This window comes from Aspergillus wentii (genome assembly GCF_001890725.1).
Source record: "Aspergillus wentii DTO 134E9 unplaced genomic scaffold ASPWEscaffold_3, whole genome shotgun sequence".
Lineage (NCBI taxonomy): Eukaryota > Fungi > Ascomycota > Eurotiomycetes > Eurotiales > Aspergillaceae > Aspergillus > Aspergillus wentii.
This window is the reverse complement of record NW_024467834.1, coordinates 2,021,716-2,041,445: the sequence shown is the minus strand read 5'-3', so window position 1 is coordinate 2,041,445 and position 19,730 is coordinate 2,021,716. Positions and strand designations below refer to the sequence as shown.

At 47.3% G+C, this 19,730-nt stretch overlaps 10 protein-coding genes across 10 annotated transcripts; 3 read left to right on the top strand and 7 right to left on the bottom strand.

The window, feature by feature from the left end:
* Positions 1-2,182: 2,182 nt before the first annotated feature.
* Positions 2,183-3,199, top strand: ASPWEDRAFT_38723 (uncharacterized protein). Its single transcript, XM_040834947.1, has 2 exons — positions 2,183-2,216; positions 2,272-3,199. Exon 2 carries the CDS (start codon positions 2,501-2,503, stop codon positions 2,717-2,719), a length of 219 nt encoding a protein of 72 aa, XP_040690752.1. The 5' UTR covers positions 2,183-2,216; positions 2,272-2,500; the 3' UTR covers positions 2,720-3,199.
* Positions 3,200-4,170: 971 nt separating this feature from the next.
* On the bottom strand, positions 4,171-5,292 carry ASPWEDRAFT_738192 (uncharacterized protein; the record flags this gene model as incomplete). The annotated part of the gene is made up of 1 exon (XM_040839387.1): positions 4,171-5,292. One exon carries the CDS (start codon positions 5,290-5,292, stop codon positions 4,171-4,173), a length of 1,122 nt encoding a protein of 373 aa, XP_040690751.1.
* A 46-nt stretch (positions 5,293-5,338) lies between these two features.
* On the bottom strand, positions 5,339-6,192 carry ASPWEDRAFT_38722 (uncharacterized protein). Its single transcript, XM_040834946.1, has one exon. The coding sequence runs from the start codon at positions 6,157-6,159 to the stop codon at positions 5,485-5,487; it is 675 nt and encodes a 224-aa protein (XP_040690750.1). The 5' UTR covers positions 6,160-6,192; the 3' UTR covers positions 5,339-5,484.
* ASPWEDRAFT_38721 (EGFR-like transmembrane domain-containing protein) lies at positions 6,190-7,439 on the bottom strand. Its single transcript, XM_040834945.1, has one exon. The coding sequence runs from the start codon at positions 7,198-7,200 to the stop codon at positions 6,358-6,360; it is 843 nt and encodes a 280-aa protein (XP_040690749.1). The 5' UTR covers positions 7,201-7,439; the 3' UTR covers positions 6,190-6,357.
* Positions 7,440-8,621: 1,182 nt separating this feature from the next.
* On the bottom strand, positions 8,622-9,212 carry ASPWEDRAFT_170563 (LITAF-like zinc ribbon domain-containing protein; the record flags this gene model as incomplete). The annotated part of the gene is made up of 3 exons (XM_040830642.1): positions 8,622-8,787; positions 8,844-9,144; positions 9,194-9,212. The coding sequence occupies 3 exons, from the start codon at positions 9,210-9,212 to the stop codon at positions 8,622-8,624; spliced, it is 486 nt and encodes a 161-aa protein (XP_040690748.1).
* Positions 9,213-9,647: 435 nt separating this feature from the next.
* On the bottom strand, positions 9,648-10,855 carry ASPWEDRAFT_181982 (uncharacterized protein). The gene is made up of 3 exons (XM_040831899.1): positions 10,468-10,855; positions 9,941-10,419; positions 9,648-9,896 (listed from the first exon to the last, which is right to left on the bottom strand). Exons 1-3 carry the CDS (start codon positions 10,721-10,723, stop codon positions 9,801-9,803), a joined length of 831 nt encoding a protein of 276 aa, XP_040690747.1. The 5' UTR covers positions 10,724-10,855; the 3' UTR covers positions 9,648-9,800.
* A 262-nt stretch (positions 10,856-11,117) lies between these two features.
* Positions 11,118-11,978, top strand: ASPWEDRAFT_108036 (alpha/beta fold hydrolase; the record flags this gene model as incomplete). The annotated part of the gene is made up of 1 exon (XM_040827937.1): positions 11,118-11,978. The coding sequence occupies one exon, from the start codon at positions 11,118-11,120 to the stop codon at positions 11,976-11,978; it is 861 nt and encodes a 286-aa protein (XP_040690746.1).
* Positions 11,979-11,989: 11 nt separating this feature from the next.
* ASPWEDRAFT_50383 (uncharacterized protein) lies at positions 11,990-12,897 on the bottom strand (the record flags this gene model as incomplete). The annotated part of the gene is made up of 2 exons (XM_040837429.1): positions 11,990-12,375; positions 12,429-12,897. 2 exons carry the CDS (start codon positions 12,895-12,897, stop codon positions 11,990-11,992), a joined length of 855 nt encoding a protein of 284 aa, XP_040690745.1.
* A 545-nt stretch (positions 12,898-13,442) lies between these two features.
* Positions 13,443-15,091, top strand: ASPWEDRAFT_26485 (oleate hydratase; the record flags this gene model as incomplete). Its single annotated transcript, XM_040832861.1, has 2 exons — positions 13,443-13,981; positions 14,035-15,091. 2 exons carry the CDS (start codon positions 13,443-13,445, stop codon positions 15,089-15,091), a joined length of 1,596 nt encoding a protein of 531 aa, XP_040690744.1.
* Positions 15,092-15,141: 50 nt separating this feature from the next.
* On the bottom strand, positions 15,142-15,544 carry ASPWEDRAFT_438512 (uncharacterized protein). Its single transcript, XM_040836127.1, has one exon. It carries the CDS (start codon positions 15,425-15,427, stop codon positions 15,191-15,193), a length of 237 nt encoding a protein of 78 aa, XP_040690743.1. The 5' UTR covers positions 15,428-15,544; the 3' UTR covers positions 15,142-15,190.
* Positions 15,545-19,730: the final 4,186 nt, after the last annotated feature.

The window sequence follows — 19,730 nt, the reverse complement described above, 5'->3', positions numbered from 1 at the left end:
TGAAAGACCACGACGGATGGCTGACCTGGTGGGAAAGACCAGAACGATTGTACGCTATCGACCATAAACCATGGGTGAGTAATTCGACCTCACAGAAAGCGACAAAGCTAACAATACTTAGGGCAAGCCATTCGCTACATGGAGATGTTGTCCTGGTCAACGCCCATACGATTCGGAAGAGATAGATATTGAACAATCTCAATCCAGCTTCCAGAATCAGGTCCCCGGCAAGATCTATGCTTGATCGAGTGCTCCTTTATTTATGCCATAGCTAGAACGAGAGCTTTAGCGAGGTAAAAACGCTATTTGGCTGTTGGGGGGTTTCCGATACAGAGGAAGAACCGATTGCGAACACATCAGAACTCGTCGCGGACGGTGCGAGGGTCACATGTTAGCTATCCGAGCTGATCATCCAAGCATCCTGGATCAAACAACATGATGAAGCTTGTCATGACGGCGCAGGTTATTGAGATAGCCAAGATGCCACCCAATGTTGCGTCTGGGTTGGTTTCACCTTGCGAGATTGCAAGACTTCAACGACTCGTCGCGGTTGGATTGCTTGTTTCAATGGACCCCGGCTGTCCAGCTCTGATATCAGATTTACCGAGGATGAAAATCGAACCATCATGACCAAGGCGCAATGCGTGCCTTTGTGCCTTGGCCGAGAGATCCCAGATTTACAACGGAGTCACATCGAACTTCTACAACAACTGCAAACAGGAAACAATGGTCCATAGGTCCAGACAGATAACTTCTTTTGGGTTCCAACCTACAGCAGAGACGTGACAGAGATACTTACGCTTTTAGCACAAAAAGATGTCTGCTCCCAACTCGAGCCCCCCCTCCCGAAAAGGTGTTTGCACTAGTAGAAGCTCGGGCATCTACGAGACATCGTAAAATGCCCCAGGTACGGTACAAGGAGGCCAGCCAGCTGATAGGATGGATCATGGACCCCCATGTTTCTTCAATCTACGGCAGAGACAGAATTAAGACCCCCAAGATATTTGACGCAATGTCCGCCGCCGATGTTTCTTCAATCTACGGCAAAGCAACGGACGACAAATTTTATCACACGGATTCGACACTCGCCGCATGTCCCCCGGTGAGGGCCCTTATAGCTCCCGCACATCCATCAGCCAGATATGTCTGCTTGGGGAGATAACAGATTTTCTCAATCCTCAGGACAAAGGAAGGGGGATTACTTCCCGATGCGAATCATGACCGTTGATGACAAGTATACAACACGCCTTCGAAGACCCCTCGTGATGGCTGTCTTTGAACTAGGGCACGGGTAAAGGTCCACCAATCCCTACCTTCCAGAGATCTTCGTGAGAAGAGGACGTTACCCATCTGGCAGACGGGCTCAGCAATGAGATGAGACTGGAATTCGTGTAGCGTTCGTCCAAAAGGGAACGGAGACATCTGGCGCCGTGCTGGTCAACTTGAGAATGACAGATAGCAGCTATGGAAATGGAGTAGTGTGTAAGTGAAATTGCCTCCCTTGATATCATGTCAGATGAAACTAATGATCAGCCAGTTCATCTTAGCTGATAGTAGCCAAGAGATGCTACTAGATGGTGTTGGCTTTCTAATCACAGAAAGGAAAGATACTTCATGATAAGTACGAGACGCCGGCCTGTCTTTGTAGACCAAGAAACAGCATAGTGAGAATAACGTCCATATCTATGTCCAAATATATATGTGGAACAGACTCTCCCTTCCTTCCGGGCAACACCACTAGCCGAGTTTAACAATGCAGCCGTTACTCATGAGCATTCTATACTGTCTTTGTGGACCTCCCCGGTGATGCTTTCTTGAATGGAATGCACCCGGAGAATCCCATCAGAGGAAATGTTAACGGATGAACCCCTAGGACGGACTGTTTTCGTTCTTGACGCCATTGGTGAATGCGAAGATGTAACCAGAAATTGGCCCGGGAACTGCTTTTTGGTGGCCTGCCTGTGCTTCGTTCGAAACCCCCGGTTCGTCCAACTATTGCTAGCAAGCAATGTGCGATTAGAGTACCATTAAGAGAAGGTATTGCCGTGAAAGATGTAAGCGCCACGACAATTGCTTTGCATCATTCTACTGTGGTTCCGGCAGTTCCGGCCAGCCGGCTAAATGAGCCTTCTTTGAGGGAGTGTATGTTATGGCTTGCAAAGCAGGCATCTAACGAGAAGACTGCGTACTAGAATGGGGGAGTGAACCGCAAGTTGGTAAGTTAGGATGACTTCACATCTTTCAGTATTCCTCTCCTAACACCCTGTCAAGACCAGGAAAGTTTTTCAACACGTCACTTTTCATGCCACGTCGATGCGGGCAAGAGATGGAGACTTCTTCCTCCTCTGAAGGTTGATGTTATAGATTAGGATAGACAGCTGCAATTCGATCCACCTCAGCGACAATAAAATATTACAAAACGAAGATGGCCATAGAAGGGAATTCTACTTCATGCTAATCCCAGTCAACACGACAGTCGAAAATCTTCTATCAACAAAACATGACAGTGCATTGCTCCTGTCCTGTTACTCATCGTGCACCAGCCTTTGAGAAAGAGATCATTCCAAGCTTGCTTCTCGTCCTGACGTGTGCTGGGTCATTCAACATCTTCAATGCAGGCCTTGATATTCCTCGCTTTTTGGTATCTGTCAATATTGAGAATGTCCAGTGGATATATCAAATGCTCACCACATGTGGAACAACGGAACATTCGTCCTGAAACAGCAGGAGATTCTCAAGTTTGATATACCTCAGTAGCATGGACTCACTGACTGTGAAACCGGGATGAAAGTCATGGCTTGTCTATCACTTGGGTGTCGTCATCATTGCTTTCATTACCGCAAAGAGAACTTTCATATCCTCCCCTTTGCAGTGCGGCCTTTGTGCTACGTATATGCCTGTACTTTGTGTCTTCCAGAATATTCTTTTACTCAAGATGATGAGAGGAAGAATACGACTGCGCTATGGCAAGCTTCCTACAGCGTTTGACTATACCCTTCCTGCCTGACTGCTGGTGTGTGCAATCTGGGTTGAGAAATTCAACAACTGCCTGTACCGTGGGCATTATGGTGCTCTTCGAGTCACATTTTCTATCGGGCTGCTCTGTTTGGCTGGACATACTGATTTCAGCAATGGAGTTTTCACTGCGAGAATTGCGAGTGCGGAACCGGGAGTAACAGTTAAAATAGTTGAAGTTGTGAAGTTAATTAATCAGTTCTACCTGTTAAAACACGGGATAGCAAGGGATATTAATGATACGACTCTGATGGGGGTCAATTAAATCCTACAATACTACACAGACTGCTCCATCGAGGACAGTAGAAATGACCTGGATGAAATCCAACACATCATCTAATAACGCCGGTAAGGTCAACAAACGGTTATATCACTGACAGATCTATTTCCTAATACCTGGCTATATTCCAGATAATCGGCTTCAGCCGCCATACACTCTTTTCTAAGTAAGATGGACATTCTCTATACTAGACTCCTACCAGCAATACACCAACAATCGCATCCCCATTGAGGGTCGCACCGTTTTGAAGCCATTGGGGCGTTCTGCCTCAAAGAAGGGCAGAGCTATTTTCCCCTTTTCTATGTGCAATCGAGTTGAATCCGATAGAATGAGTTTCTGGAAGATATTTTATGTGTTGTGGCGGAGGGAAAAGGTTGACAAATGGAAACAGAATGTCCGATGAAAAGCGTACTGAGATAGTCTCGGATCTCCTGGTACAACTTGCGCATAAAGCATGCTATTCTGGTTGGATTTGTAGCGCATGAATTCCCAAGTGCTTGTTTCCAGTGAAGAGTGACATGTTCCTTGGATGAGAGCTTTGAATATTCTTCGATGATGCGAACTCGCAGGTGATTCGGGTTTACAGTGACGAAACGATGGCCGACGTAGGACGAAGGTGACAGACACTCTTGTCGAACAGGTTCCAGATTCACAGCATTGCCAGGAGAATCTCGATGTTTCATGTTTCTGCCTTGCTTATGCGCATGGTTAGTGCGAGACCCTTGGCCATCTCAGTCGGCTTACTTGAATATCCTGCTATAATACTAGAATTCTGTACTCTATACTGTTGAATAATCTTACTACTGCTACATCCAATGAATCAATCATCTATAATCCACTAACAATCAACAATTAACCAGATAGTAATATAAAGCCTACTGAGTACCTCTAAAAGCCCTATAAAACATATCCCGCACACTCCTCCACGTAAACTGATATCTCGCATCCTCAACTCGTTCCTCCAGTTCATCCCCATCTTCATCTTCATCCTCACCCTCCAATGCATCAACAGCAGCCCAATACTCCTCTCGTAACTGATTCTTGTCAGCGCCCGATGCAACAGAAAGACCCATATCGTAGAACTCCTCACTATCAGAAGCGGTGTCTTCCTCTGCATTTGCATGAATGCCACTGAAGAAAGGGAACCAATTCAACTTTGGTTTAGCTGCTGGCGCTGGCCGACGACCGCGTTTATCAGATTGGATCTTGATAATGAGGGACAAGCACGCTGAGTAGAGTTCTGCGGAGAGATCTTCTTCGTCGTCGGCATGATAGCCACTTGCGTCGTAGAAATCCTCATCGAGTTTATCATCACTGGGATAGATGAGGGAGCATTCATATGGCGAAGAAGCAAGAACCGTCTCTTCCGGGGGAGATGGCGTTGGCGTTCGATCCTCTGCTGTTCGCCAGTTATCTTTGCATGAGACTGCCCATTCAGCTGAAGAGGATGTAGAGTTGGTAGATGGATTGGTGGATAGATTGTTGGATGAAGATGATGATTCGGGGACCCTGTGCTTGTCATCCCAGTGAACGTAGGTTTTAGGGACTGGGGCATCGAGTCCGTATGTGTGGAAGGATTCGTAGAGTGATACCTTGTCTTTAATCTCTTCATCTTCATCCTGAAATGAAGCATCCTGCTCAGACTTATCATCATCCTCAAGCAACAGCGCAAACTCACATTCAGGCTCTTTCCTTACCATCTCCATATTCACCTGCATGGTGACAGGATTTGATGTCGTGGTTCCCTCTAGCGGGATGTATTTCTGCTGTGGTTGTGGTGAGTCCATCTTGGTCTTCCAGTCGTTCTCGCACTGCAGACACAGCGTTGGATGGGAAGAAGGTAACAGGTCGTGGGCGATGTCGATTCGAGTACACGATCTATTCGTAGTTGTTGAATTGGGCTGGCGCAGTAAGTTGGTGATATCGATGCAGGTGTCGATGGTGAAGTTGGCGATGTGGCCGCAGTGGATGTAGTGGTGGTAGTTGTATTGGCACATGGTGATCAGAGATCGGTGATAGGAAAGCTACTCTGGGTGGAAGTGAAGGGGGCTATATATCATTCCTACTGAGACATGTTTCATTATGAAAGCTACTGACAAAGAAAGATGAAGCTATTCCGACAATGAATTGTCTCAACACAACAACACAGTCTGTTTCAAATAACAAATAACAAGAACAAAGAAAGAGAATCAATCATTCATCTCCTTGACAAAATCCCCCTCCAAATCCATCAAATACCGCACCCCCGAATCCACCACCCACCACGCCGAGACCTCATGGACAAACCTCACCAACGCCCACTCCAACGGCAACCTCCCCTTCTCCTCCTTCAACCGCCACATGACCGTGTGGTTCGAAAACACGACTTGGCCGTCCTGCTCAGACACAGAAACAACCAACCTCCCACCCCCGAATTTCATATTCTGCATCTCAAACTCGACGCGCGTCGGCTCGCGGTGTTTGACGCGATACACGCCGCACACGACGTCGCCTTCTTTCATATCGAGACTGTTAATATGCGAAGGCTTGAAGGATTGATAGTCGCCCGTGACGAGGCGGATCATGAGTGCCTGCGGGAAGCGGGCGAAGGCGATCATGTTTCTGCGTAAGAGGAGGGTGAGGAGGAGGGAGGGGTCTTTGGGGGGGAGGAGACGACGGGGGACGGTGCGCGAGACATGGTCCACGATGGAGTAGTATCTTTCTGTGTAGATGGGGTCTGGGATGGAGGAGATGGAAGATGAGAGTGATGATGGGAGAGTGCCGTGGTGGGAGGAGTGTTGGAGGCGTTTTGCGAGAGATCGATGGAAGAAGTAGAAATACACGGCTGAGGAGCCGGTGAGGACGGCTAAGAGGGTGAGATACATTGTGTCGATGTTTAGAGATAATGAAGAATGTACCTGGACAAATGTATTGGCATATAAATATAAGAAATGATGGCATTCTGTGTTCATTATGGATGACGTATACTGTCATCATCGGGTCCATTTCCGCATTCGGACATACAATCGCATTATCAACAAAACAATGTAAATTAAGTAAATGGATATCAAGATACAAATAAATCAATTCCTCCTCCCCAAACTCGTATCCCCCAACTCGACCATCCCCAAATCCGCCGCCAACTCTGCCGGCGGCACAGCAGGCTTCTTCTGCCCGTCCATCCCAGCCGATTCTGCCAGGAACGTACTCATCTTCTCGCCTTGAATCGGGACCGGCTTATACACGGCTGCAGGCGCATTGTTGACGGTGGTGTCTGGTGCTTCGGGGATGGAGTTTGTATATGCGGGCGGGTCTTGTTGGTGGGATGATGGTGGTGGTGATGATGCCAGAGGGGCAGATTCTGGGTTGCGGCGTCGTCGGCCCCAGATGAAGAAGAGGGCTGCGATTATGGCGACGCCGGCGACGATGCCGACGACGATGCCGGCTGTGGCGCCGGGGGAGAGTGGTGGGCCGTGTTTTGGGGATGAGTCTGTGGATGCAGGATCTGCAGCATCTGCAACGACAGGCGATGATGATGGCGATGATACTGAAGTCGAGGTCGAAGTGGAAGTCGACGTGGAAGTGGAAGATGAAGAAGTGGTAGAAGCAGTCGACGACTTCTTATACACATTGAAAGAACCGATACTCTGGGTGGCATTGTGCCCCCATTCATTGCTGTCGCAGGATAAACCACCCCGTTGCGAGCATCCATTGTCCTTCCACAGCCCAATACACCAGGCACTCCCATCAGGATTCCAACTGAAAGGAGACCCTTCTTCCAGATAAATCTGTTTACATTTCTGCGACGTCGACGCCGTCTCAATCGTTGATGAATCGGTGCTATTCGCCCAAACGAAAGTCCAAGCCGAAGCCAGGGGGGTGAGAGAGAGGGCGTTAGCAGCCAGAAAGAGGTGTTTGAAGCCCATGGTGAGGACAAACAGACACAGACAGTAACGACAGACAGAAGGAAAGTTTGGCAGCAAAGAGCGAAAGAAGCGAAGATCAATCGAGACCGGGAGGCAGTGGCCGTGGGGATTTATAATTCCAGACAGAGTTCAGGAGCCACAGCAAAATGGGTTTTACTTTTTAGGCGTGACTACTAGATATGGAGAGGGTCTCGTATTTCCTGTCAGTGGTGTGGAGATGAGGTGGTGATCGTTTCCGGATTGGGCATGTATGATGTTGATCGGATGGTGTACTTGTCTTGTTGTACTGGTTGGATGGCCATTGAGATGGAGTAGTTGTTACTGTAGAAGCTGCTGATATTTATATATCTTCTAATATATCCTATAGTAGTAGTCATACTCACTGATATCAACAAGGGCTGAATTGAATCTGCTCGTGAATCTCGCCATGACGGCCGAAAGTGGAGGGGATTGGCGATCCCAGGGGCCGAACACGAAGCCAGCAGCTAGCTCGGAAATGACTCGACAATCTCCTTGTCCGTGTCCGATGAACTCACATGGATACTATGGTGTACATACTATAGAGTACAAACGGACTCCGACTCCGACTCCGTGTCCGTTCAACATAGGCACATAGTATACCCTGCCACAACTGCAACAATAATGAAACGCGAGGCAGTCAGACCAACAGCAAATGAGCCAAGTCTTGGCGGTTGCACAGGGTTTGATCGAATTTAGCTCGAGATTAGCTGCGTAGTTAGTGGCGCTGATTGGGAAAGATTGGCAGTGGATTGGCGGTTGTGTTTAATTAGCATGGGTTGAGCCTCATCGCTGCCTATTCTATCTATTTCTGGTGATGCTGGATCAGATCGAGATGTATCCCATGGATGATTATATTTTTATAGTGATAGCAGATAGTAAGAGGGTGTAAAATGTTGAATGTCATCATGGAAGATATTCACGTCAATAAAACATAATACACTTTTATCCATATCTCCATCCCACCAATTCCACCATCCTTACCCACTACCATCAAAAACTCCATCCTCAAAAGTAAGCTCATCGATAATATACCTGTCGATCAAACTAATAATATACAGTGCCCGCAACACCACCCCACTTCAGACGAAGCAACTGGGCCAGCGAAAACCCCGGCCCGATCCTCGTCTTCTGCATCGTCTTCATCGTCGCATTCGGCGTTGCCTCGCTTGTGATATACCGAAAATGGATGGCTAGAAAGGCAGCTCAGCAGGCGTATGAATCGGAATGATCTCTGATATTGCTGTTCAATATGGATGTTGGCGTTGGCGTTGGCTAATACCCACTTGGGTTTGCTATTGGGATATATGTATCAGGTGGACAAGCATTAACCATTATATGCTAAATGAATAATAAAACAAAGTGGTATCACATCTCAACACAATACAAAATCAAATAAACGATTATTTCTTCTGCCCGCCCTGGTGGATATCCACATGGCCGCTGTTATGCCATGTCGCGAGGTGCGCATTGCAGTTTCCACAGCGATGCTCGACATCCTTCAACGACGACATCAAGTAGGGGATACATCCTAGACAGAAGCAGCAGCAAAGCAGCGCAGCCCATCCACTACACAAATTAGCATCTTCCTCGATCTCCATCGTAGTTAAACAGCAGGTGCTTACTGGTTGGTATTTCCGTTTCTCGCCTCGACCTTCGTCATCTCTCGCTTCCCACACACAGGACAGTCAACGGGCGTCGAGGCGCGGTTGAGCGCATGCAGCGGAGTCACGGATTGGTAACCGTTGGGGTTTGTGGGAACGGCTTGCATGGTTTGCATGGGGATGGGCGAGGCGTCGGGTTGCACGACGGGAGTGGGAGCTTCGTGGATGTATGCGTGGTCTGGTTCGATGGGCTGCATGCCCTGGTGTTGGTGTTGCATTTGGGGCTGCATTCCCTGGGGCGGTTCGTAGAGAGGAGGGTTGTCTACTTTGTTAGTTATATTTGTGGGTGTGTAGATAAATGGGCAACGCACATTCAGCTTTTTCGGCCATTTGGGGTGTATCTATTGTTGTGTTGGGTGGAGTATAGTTGTAGAGTACCCGAGAGTAGATGAGTAAAGTAGATGAGATGAAACAATAAAAAAAAAGAAGAAACACGATACTTATAAGACCACCAGCACAGCCTGACAACTACATTACTCAAGAGGCAAAGAGGCACTGCAAATGACAATCGAACGGCAGAACTCAGCCATGAGGCTGTTCAGGGGATCGTATTTTCCATCCAATCAGAACTGTCCTCGCAGATTAACATGGTGGAATACGAGATGATCAACTGCCGGATATGGCAATGATATGCGGCCATAAAGACTAACAGAGGGCCAAAACGAACTCCGCCTTCTTGGTCCACTTGGCAGCCTTATGGCTGCCAGCACATGAGGGTTTCTATATTTAAATTTTACATGGCGATGATGGGGATTGGATATCTGCGTCGAGAATAGGGTAAGATTATGCTTCATTAGACTTGATTAAGAAGATGACTCCACGTGGAGTATTGTCTGACAGAGGCTGTGTTCGGGTATCCTAATCATAACACATGCAACACATGATTCAGATAATCTTATCTCTTAAGACCAGCAATGACTACAGCTCCAGGTGTGGAATGGCCGATAACCGTTTAAGCGCTCTGGCTGCCTTTTCACCCAGTCTGTCGACTCCATCTGTTTTCCACGCAGTATCCTATACAGTCAGCATATAATATAGAACAGGATAATGATACTTACCACATCCTCCATCCACCGCCCAAGCATACCACTCAAATCACACGGATTATCAACAGCCCCCTCCGTAGCATCAAGATAACTTTCAAACAAATTCCACTCCTCCCCAACCCCATCACTTTCATACGGCGCAAGTGTATACAAAAGATTATGATACTCATACTCACCCATCTTAGGCGGCTTGGTCAGTTTCCCAGAATACTCCGCCAACCCAGCCTTGTGCAACAATGCATCAAAGTCAGCATCCATACGACTTTCTTTGTAATTGCCATCGCGGATATCGATCCATTTCCCACGCGTGACTTTCCATTCGAGGACGAGGCGCTCCACGCCTCCCGGTAGCATGTAGTTGCCGTCTAGGATGGCGCTGGCGTTGAGACCGCGCAGGCCCCAGTTGTTGCGCGTGAGTGGCTGGACGCGATCGAGAAAGGGGATTTGGGAGAAGTCGGCGATTTGTTCGAAGCAGGGGAGGTGGTAGAGGTCTACATTGTTAATACTGTCGCAGTGGAAGTGGTGATAACTAAACTTACAAGAGGACGTTCTATACCGACTAGCACCTCTCATGCCCGGGTTTAGGGCAAAACGCAACTCGCCAGGGTAAATTCTTCTAGTGCAAGTAGGAAGTCTACACTGGGAACCCCTGTTTGAAGGAGGCGCCAGCTCGATGAAAAATAATGGCTGGAATGCAGGAGGGTCGGATGGGGGGTCACCGGGTTCTGGTCCAAGGCCGATATGTTGGCGGAGATTTCTTCTTTCTGATTTGAGCATATCGTCTGGAGTGTCCATGATGGTAAGATGAGGATTTCTATACAAAAAATGTGCCAATGAATCAAGTTTAGCAATGGATGATCGGATGGGAAAACACTGCTTATATATGGATAAGTTGGCAGTGTTTAATATAAAACATTACCCGCCATCGGAACAAGGATATAACACAGCCTCCAACTGCCGCAGTTTCTTGCATATTCACTTCTGTTTATCCATGCCTACTTATTAGGAGTACTTACTAATTGATTGATAAGATAGCTGTTTGATCTGTAAGTGTAATGGTGATCTATTATCTCATAACTGATACATAGATCATAATGACATATGATATCATCCCTACTCTAAAATCAACAACCCAAACAACAGCTACCATCTACTCTATACCATCTAGTCTATAAAAAATTCTCTCAAAATGACCCTCATCAAACAAACCAAGATCAACAACCTCACCATCTTCTACCGCGAATCCAGCGACCCAACCTGCCCAACCAACAAAACCCTCCTCCTCCTGCACGGCTTCCCCAGCTCCTCCCACCAATACCGAAGCCTCATCCCCCTTCTGTCCAAACACTATCGCGTCATCGCACCAGATCTCCCAGGATTCGGGTTCACCACCGTCCCGGATGACTATGAGTATACATTCGAGAACATCACCAACACGGCGAGCGCGTTTCTGAACGCACTGCAGATTGACAAATGCGCCGTGTACATATTCGACTATGGGGCGCCGATTGCGCTCCGTCTGGCCCTGCAACGTCCGACTTTGTTCACCGGAATAATCAGCCAGAACGGGAATGCGTACGAAGAGGGTCTAGGCGGGTTCTGGGATCCAGTCAAGAAGTACTGGGAGAGTAACAGTGGAGAGGACAGAGAGGCTCTACGATCTGTGTTGAGTTTTGAGACGACCAAGGCGCAGTATCTGACTGGAACGAAGAATCCAGAGGTTATCCCGCCTGAGACGTACTGGTTGGATTATTCGTTGCTGTGTCGGGATCGGAATGCAGATATCCAGCTTGATCTGTTTAGGGATTACGAGGAGAACGTGAAGCTGTATCCGAAGTTTCAGGAATATCTGCGTGAATCGCAGATTCCACTGTTGGCAGCCTGGGGGAAGAATGATCCTATCTTCATTCCTGCTGGTGCGGAGGCGTTTAAAAAGGACTTGCCAAATGCTGAGGTTCATCTCATCGATGCAGGCCATTTTGCTCTCGAGAGTAATCTCAACGACATCGCGGGACTAGTTATGACATTCCTAGAAAGAAAAGTCAAATAATCCAATCACAGCTAGTTATCTCTATACACATTATTACAAACACCCCCAAACACATCCATCGTATGGCTATACTGATCCTGCACCTGTTTAACCCTCGCCGCCATATCCCTTCCTAATGGCAGAAACCTCTCTCCTTCAAGACCTTTACCCACGCCTTCACCGACGACGACTTCGTACAGCGCTTTCATGGCTTTGTCTTTATCCCCATCGGGTGTGAAGTTACCTCCGGTAATGGCTTTCATAAAGGTGCTCACGAGAGTACCTTCATAGTCGTCCGGAATGGGATTCGTGTGTTGTGGTATGGCGTTGCCAAAGTTTGTGTTGAATGTTCCCAGCCAGAGGGTGAGGATACGGATTTTGAAAGGGGTGACTTCTTTGGAGAGCACTCGTGCCATTCCTACTATTCATCAATATACAGATCTTATTTGAATAAGATAATAGAGGACATACCATCCATCGCAGCCTTAGCAGCCGCATACCCACCCATACTCTCCCTCCCCTCCAACGCAGCACCACTACTCACATTAACAACAACACCACTCCGTCGCCCCCGCATATACGGCAGCACGGCCTGGATGAGTCTCTGCGGCCCAAAATACAACGTTTCCATCATATCCCTCAACTCCTTGTCGGTGAGTATCTCGCCTGGCGCGAGAATGGAGAAACCCGCATTGTTAACGAGAACGTCGATATGCTGACCTGCTGACTCGAGTTCGTGGATGAGAGATGCACAATTCAAATCGTCCACGTCGAGAGACAGCCATTTCCCGCCGTTGGATTCGATCTCGGAGACGAGCGAGGGTGTGCGGGATGGGTTTCTGGATGTGGCGATGAGAGAGTGGCCGTTTGCTTGGACGAGACGGGCGAGGGAGAGGCCGAAGCCGGAGGAGCAGCCGGTTATGAGCCAGGTTAGGGGCATTCTGTATTCTGATATTGTATCTAGGCTTGATGGGTTTATTGTTTGGTGTTCTATCTTGTATCTTATAGATCGGCTAAGTTGATATGGACCGGAGTTAACCGGAGTTCAGATACGGAGCCCAGATACGGAGTTAACTGTTGACTCCGATGCATATTACATTTATTAGATTATTCTGAAGGAATAGATAATATAATCTAAATAGATCAGCTGACACTTACTGGCTGTGGTACGACTCATCCGTTGATTGAGAGGACTCCGACAAGTAAACTTTGTGGCTGGAGTATACTTGTAATGGCAGACAATAACTAATCAATCTAGCCATGCCTCAGCCAGATATTAGCAATCATATAGAAAGATGAATGCAATAATGTTGATGCAACGCCGCCCTCTGGTATCGCCGGATATGGTAACGTCACATACTTGCAACCTCATAACGACGTGCAAAATCATCACCATCACCATTAATCAATCAATTATCAATCAAGCTTTGAATCAAACCACAATGCCCATCACCCGTTGGTCAATTAATTAATTAATTAATCAACATGCCCGACAAACCCAAATCCCAATCCCAACCCGACCTCGACGCCTGGATCCTCGGCAGCGGCATTGCGTCACTCAGCGCAGCCGTCCATCTCCTCCGCGACGCCAACCTCCCACCCCATCGCATCCACATCCTCGAATCGCGCACAATAAGCGGCGGAGGGTCAATTAGCTCCGGCGACCCGGTGAACGGGTACGACTACCGGGCTGGCTGCATGCCGGGGTTCAACGATGTGTGCATGGAGGATTTGCTCTCGTTGGTGCCCATGGGGAATGGGTCTGGCAGGACGATCAAAGAGGAGATAAAGGATTTTAACAGCAAAGAGAGGATTGAGGACAGAGCGAATACGAGGTTGTTGGTGAGGGGGAGTAAGGGGTTGGAGAGGGTGGATGGGCGGAGGGGAGGCTTGGGAATGAAGGAGAGGATGGATATCATGATGCTCATGACGAAGACGGAGAGGGGCTTGGGGAGGATGAGGATTGAAGAGTATTTTGGGAAGGGGTTCTTCAAGACGACGTTTTGGATCGTATGGTCGACGACGTATGTCATCTGTCCATATATGAAGAGATGAAGATATGATACTGACCGTCTAGATCCGGCTTCCGGGAATGCCACAGCGTGGCTGAATTCCGGCGCTCTCTGCATCGTTTCTACAACGACTTTGACGAATTAAACCATCCCAGAGTTCTGGATCGAACACGATTCAACCATTACGAATCGATCGTCGTGCCCATCACCCACTTTCTGCAACACGAAGGCGTCGACTTTCGCTTCCACAGCAGGGTGACGGATATCATCACTGATCCGGCAGACGATCATCGGCGAGTATCCACAATCAGATATGTGGAGAATTGTACAGAAAAGACCATCGCAGTCAGACAGAACGATATCGTGATCGTATCTCTAGGCTCCATCATGTCCGGCTCATCCAGCGGCACAAACACAGAGCCTCCCTCGTTGGAATTAATGGGCGAAGAGAACGGCCTCGACGAGAACTGGCTGCTCTGGCTGGAACTGGCTACAAAAGATGCCAAATTCGGGAATGCGTACAACTTTTGCACGCGCATGAATGAATCACAACTTGAGTCGTTCACCGTCACTCTCCGCACGCCGGCATTCTTCAACGCCTTCATTGAATTGACAGGCGATGAACCCGGCACTGGAGCACTGGTGACGTTAAAAGACAGCCCATGGCTCTTCACCCTCAGCATCCCCCATCAACCACTCTTCCCCAACCAACCCGAACACATTCAGGTGTTTTGGGGCTACGCATCATACCCAGACCGAACAGGCGACTATATCAAAAAGCCCATGCTGTCGTGCTCCGGCGAGGAAATCATGATTGAATTACTCCACCATCTCAACTTTCCCGTTCCCGATATCCTATCTGATTCCATCACCATTCCCTGCGTCATGCCTCGTATGGCGGCCACGTTCCTCCCCCGTGACACAACCGACAGACCCAAAGTGATTCCAGAGCATATGATGAATATGGCGCTGATAGGCCGGTTTGTGAACATCCCAGATGAAACTGTCACGATGGATTATACTGTCCGAGGCGCGCAGATGGCCGTGTATAACTTGATGGGACTGGATAAGGAGACGAGAAAGTCGAGGAAGAGTTCTTCTTTGTCATTTTTTGGGCTTTGATAATGCATAATGAATTGATCACCATTCTGATAATGTCATCCAATGTTGTAACTGATTCTGCTGACAATAAACCAGTAATCTCACTTCCACGTCGCAGTCTCATTGCCAACAAAACCAGCCATTGGAAATTTCTTCTTCCGCCGCTCGCAAGACTACCGGTAATCGGTTAAGTGCACAAAAAAAAAAAAAAAAAAAGGCAACCATTAGGGGGCAATTGGCCCTAGCGCACTGATCTCCGTTTGTCCGCACCTTGAGCCATTTTTTCGGTGAAGACAATTCGCATATGATCGCTAGTTTAAGCCACAAACCTGGGATTGATTGACTTGCTATCTGCATTGTAGAAAACAGTTTTGTCAATGCTCTATTTAGTCAGTGTATGAAGTCATGTGGCTACCTTGAAGAGAGAATACGGAGTACTCCGTAGTGTTAATTAGGAAACTTGTACTGATGCTCTTACCATCTTAGTAGGCGGTAGAATGCAGATCATTCGAAGTGATAAAGACCGCGGAAATGAGTAGACAAAAGCGAAACCAGAGCGTATCCCATTCAAGACTTGGACCTATGCCAATATGCCCTCGGTTATGTGGCCCTCTGCGAGTTTATCCACTGAAAAACGTCATCACCGGTCAGGCGGGATTACAAATGTCTCAGTATCATCAGATACGGATTCAACGGTATTGTCGAAGAGATCTGCAGAGGAGCCTGGTCGTGAATGTAGACCCTTCACATGGCTCTTGTAATCAAGATAACCCGAAAAGAAACTCTTAGATATTCTAGTCAACCAAATATTCCAGACAAATCTCTAGCTCCCTGATATAGAAACACTATATCTGTCGTCCTGCCAATATCCATACCCGCACATACATTGAGAATTACCGACGTGGACCTTGTTCTAAATAGGACACAGGTTAGATAATGCCCCAATCAGAGATAGGAATTACTTACATTTGTCGACCTCGATGCGTGCATGTCCTCTGTGATCAACATTTCAGAGCGCCTTTGGCTGTGATGAGACCTGCTACCACACCCGCTGATTATTTTCACCCTCTGCTCAACATGGCTTTGGACCGAATGACTCTCGACATTATGCTTCATATAGGCCGTCTTGGGCTAGATTATATCGGTATAAAGGGACTCGAACTCCCAATAAATGCTCACAGAGCGCTGGAAAGCGACACCAACACTTGGCCCGACTGACAGTCCTGGAGTCGCAGGAATTGACACACCGACACTCAGGCCACCGCTCAATTATTCACGGCAGTCTGCCCATGCCAAATCACAATTCATGGAGTATACGGTCTTCGCAGGAATGGATGAGGGCCAATTAATCACACGATCGAGTTGGTGGAGGTTGCAGGCGGATCGGGCCGTGGCCATTTCGTGGGGGAGGATAAGGATGCTGTCGCAAGACGAACTCGCATTTACCCATGGAAACCTCTTTTTGTGGCGTGAGGATGTCAGCTAGCATAATCATCAAAATGCTTTTAAACTGAGAAGGGCGCCTCTAACGATTTCATTGTACACTGACGTGGAAGATAAAGGCGGGGTCCGAAGCAATCTAAGCCAATGATGATGCTCTGCCAGCTGTCATGGGGAGGCCCCTCTTCCAACTCACTCGACATGGGTGGCTCAAGATTCAATGAAAAAGTCTATCGAGTTACTTTGATGATCCGTCTGCGAGATAAAAACAATCTTGGATCCCTGATGTCAGGCCTGTGAGCATCTACGAAACCTCGTAAGCCATACTGACAAAGCCATATAGAGCTCAGTCATCAACTGAATACTCATCACCAGAAATACATCTCCCATTCTACATTGAAGACATCCTTCAATACCATTAGATCCATCATTTATTTATTTGTGACTTCCCGAAAGATTGAGCTCAGAACCCGCATAGAACGGCATCACCAGCTCGAGTTTCTCGACCCTGGCGGAAGTCCCAATATAAATACCGACTACAGTACCGAGGTTCACCTCTTCGATGATTCACAGAAATTGGATAAACAAGAGATGTTTTTGAGCAAAGGAGGCCCCGCGCTAGTGTGGATGTAGATGTCTGTAACTAGATAGATCATGTCCCTATCAATATTCGAATACTACATTTGAACTATCGCAACTAACAAAGATAGTAAAAATTAATACTATGCACATATGGAAATGTGCTTAACCTATACCGTGTATTGAGTATGTCACATGTAGATTCCAATCTGGGTATATACTAGTCTCTTGAGTGACTATTATACCTACTGAGAAAACTAAAGAGATACTGATAAACAGCCAGCACCTTATAACCAACAAAGTACCTACCAAAACATTAGTGTATCTAGGGGGCTGCTTCGAGGTTAACCTCAAGGACAATACATTAAAACCAGGTACTACTTAAAACTAAACCTAAGGAGGAAGGTACCAAATATATCCATAAAATAGGTACCGAGGTGGCAAAATGGTATACCCTGCGAGAGTGGGAGGTCAAGTTCACTCATTTAATGTCCCAGATATGTCCCAAATAACAAGGCTCCAGCAGCATTCCTGGCAAATCTCACGTGAACCCCCCTGGCTTGCCACTCCGTTTTACGTGGGCCTGATGCGAGCATCATCCCACTTTGATACCGGGCCATGATTTCGTTTGTTCACATTTACTTCGATAACCATGGGTAAGGGATTTTCAGAACCGGCTCCTTAGAAAGTGGGATTCTATCGCAAAGGTATGGAACCCGAGCGAAACCTTTTTCGTGCTACATTAATATCCATAGCTGGATCGACAATCGGTTAGGAGACTGATTTATGGTTGGCTAGGTGTCAGGCAGTGAATATCAGCTGTGCATCGCCTGACTATCGCCCTTGGAAGCGAGGCGATGCAAGAGATGTCATCAGATCTCTTCTGCAAAGGTTAGAGTCTTCCTGGACACAAGGCCGACAAATTGCAACGGGCCATGTTGAAGACTTCGAGATTGAGCACGATGATAGTGACAAATCATGGTCTGATTTATGAAGATAAGATGAAGATGCAATGAATCCGGAAATGGATCAATATCAAGTCTTCTTCCAATTTTCGCTTCTTGGAAAGACCCGGAATGTTACAGCAATTTTGGATCAACTGAGCGACTTGGTTTGGCCATTCGCAAAGCTGGAAATCAATTTCGTTATCTTCATGCAGATAATTCGCTGAGAAAGGATGAACGTGCCGAGTTTGAGCGTCATCTCAAGTCCATTCTACCTTTTGGCCATAAGCAATACAGCTGGACAAGCCATGCTCCATCTCTAACCCATCGAGGCATCCAACCTCTGGCAGTGAAGATCGTCATGGGAGCATTCATCTTAAACTCAGGAAGGCTAACACCAATTCAAAAACGTATGGTACATGCCAACATTGTGAGACGGAATAGAATTTTTACCACAAGAAAGTGAGGGAGATTCTTCAACTTTTCACAAGCAGATAGCATGGCAGATTCTACCACTCAACCTCAATTGCCTATGCCCCAAGAGGTTGCGGTCAATGCCATCAAGACTTTTGGCAAATGAAACTCGGATAGAATATCCCAAGGCGTCTGAGATCGGAGATGGTATAACTGCTTCAATGTCCCTACTGTTTCCATTTACATAATACCAATCAATATGCAATTGATCAAGGATGGAGGTATGCTTGCCCTTGTGACATATATTGAGAAGAGTCTAATTTTATAGATCTCGTGCTCTCATGCTCCCCAAGACCCTTGCCATACACTTGTATATTTAAGGATTGCTCATCCCAGGACCAGTTGTATTTGTCAAAGGAATGGATGAAGCATCTGCATCAGCCACACCATGAAATACTGGATATGCCCATTTTCGGCCATTCCCGACAGCTGTGCCAAGTATCCACTGTTGACTGAATGGATCCGTCACGTGGAGACTTGTGGCAATGACAAGTCATTTACCTCCACTTAGATTCGAGTGTCTGCTCAATTGAACACAACTGGAACTGCACTCGTACAGCTGCCCTATATGCGGCAATTCCGGTCAGGGAGGCGACTCCATATCCGTCGACCACGTTGCAGAACACTTTCATTCGTTCGCATTCATGGCGCTTCCTTGGATTGGATTCGCTGACGATGGGGAGTCAGGCGTCGAGCACAAGCGGAAACCGGCCAATTCGTGAGAGCATGAGGTCTAAGAGCGCCTCATCAATGGACTCTATCCACAGAAATACGATGTCAGAATCCTTCCACGCCATTCTTTTGCACGACCTTCACTGAAAATTTTTTTGCCTTTCCACAATCTAAAGAAATTAGAACAGATCCTATTGGTCTTAAGCACCAGACGCGAGACATAAAACGCAGACACAAAAGGTGTGATCGACACGAGAATGGTGAACTGTACAGCAAAGCCAACAGTTGAGTTGTCAATATTGCGACGCCTCTAGGCCAAAGCTAGCACAGATTTAGGGAGACTAGTGCTGCTTCTGGCTCAAAGAAAGGGATACTATGTAATATATTAGATCAGCTACAGGACTTGATTCAACCAACATGAAAGGAGTCATACTTGCGTCTATGGAACGTAAATATACCGAGAAATATCCGCTCAGGGCTCTAATTGACTCACGAAAGCGCCCAAAAGAGACCCTGTGGGTTTGAAGGCATCCAAAGTCTGCTTTCTGCAT

What these genes read in the sequence shown, in the direction of transcription:
- ASPWEDRAFT_38723 (XM_040834947.1), top strand. Translation starts at nt 2,501, where the DNA reads ATGACAGTGCATTGCTCCTGTCCTGTTACTCATCGTGCACCAGCCTTT.
- ASPWEDRAFT_38722 (XM_040834946.1), bottom strand. Translation starts at nt 6,159, where the DNA reads ATGTATCTCACCCTCTTAGCCGTCCTCACCGGCTCCTCAGCCGTGTAT.
- ASPWEDRAFT_38721 (XM_040834945.1), bottom strand. Translation starts at nt 7,200, where the DNA reads ATGGGCTTCAAACACCTCTTTCTGGCTGCTAACGCCCTCTCTCTCACC.
- ASPWEDRAFT_181982 (XM_040831899.1), bottom strand. Translation starts at nt 10,723, where the DNA reads ATGGACACTCCAGACGATATGCTCAAATCAGAAAGAAGAAATCTCCGC. An exon ending in TCGGTATAGAACGTCCTCTT is followed by an intron (nt 10,420 to 10,467) that starts GTAAGTTTAGTT and finishes TTAACAATGTAG; the next exon opens with ACCTCTACCACCTCCCCTGC. An exon ending in GGCGGTGGATGGAGGATGTG is followed by an intron (nt 9,897 to 9,940) that starts GTAAGTATCATT and finishes CTGACTGTATAG; the next exon opens with GATACTGCGTGGAAAACAGA.
- ASPWEDRAFT_438512 (XM_040836127.1), bottom strand. Translation starts at nt 15,427, where the DNA reads ATGCAGATAGCAAGTCAATCAATCCCAGGTTTGTGGCTTAAACTAGCG.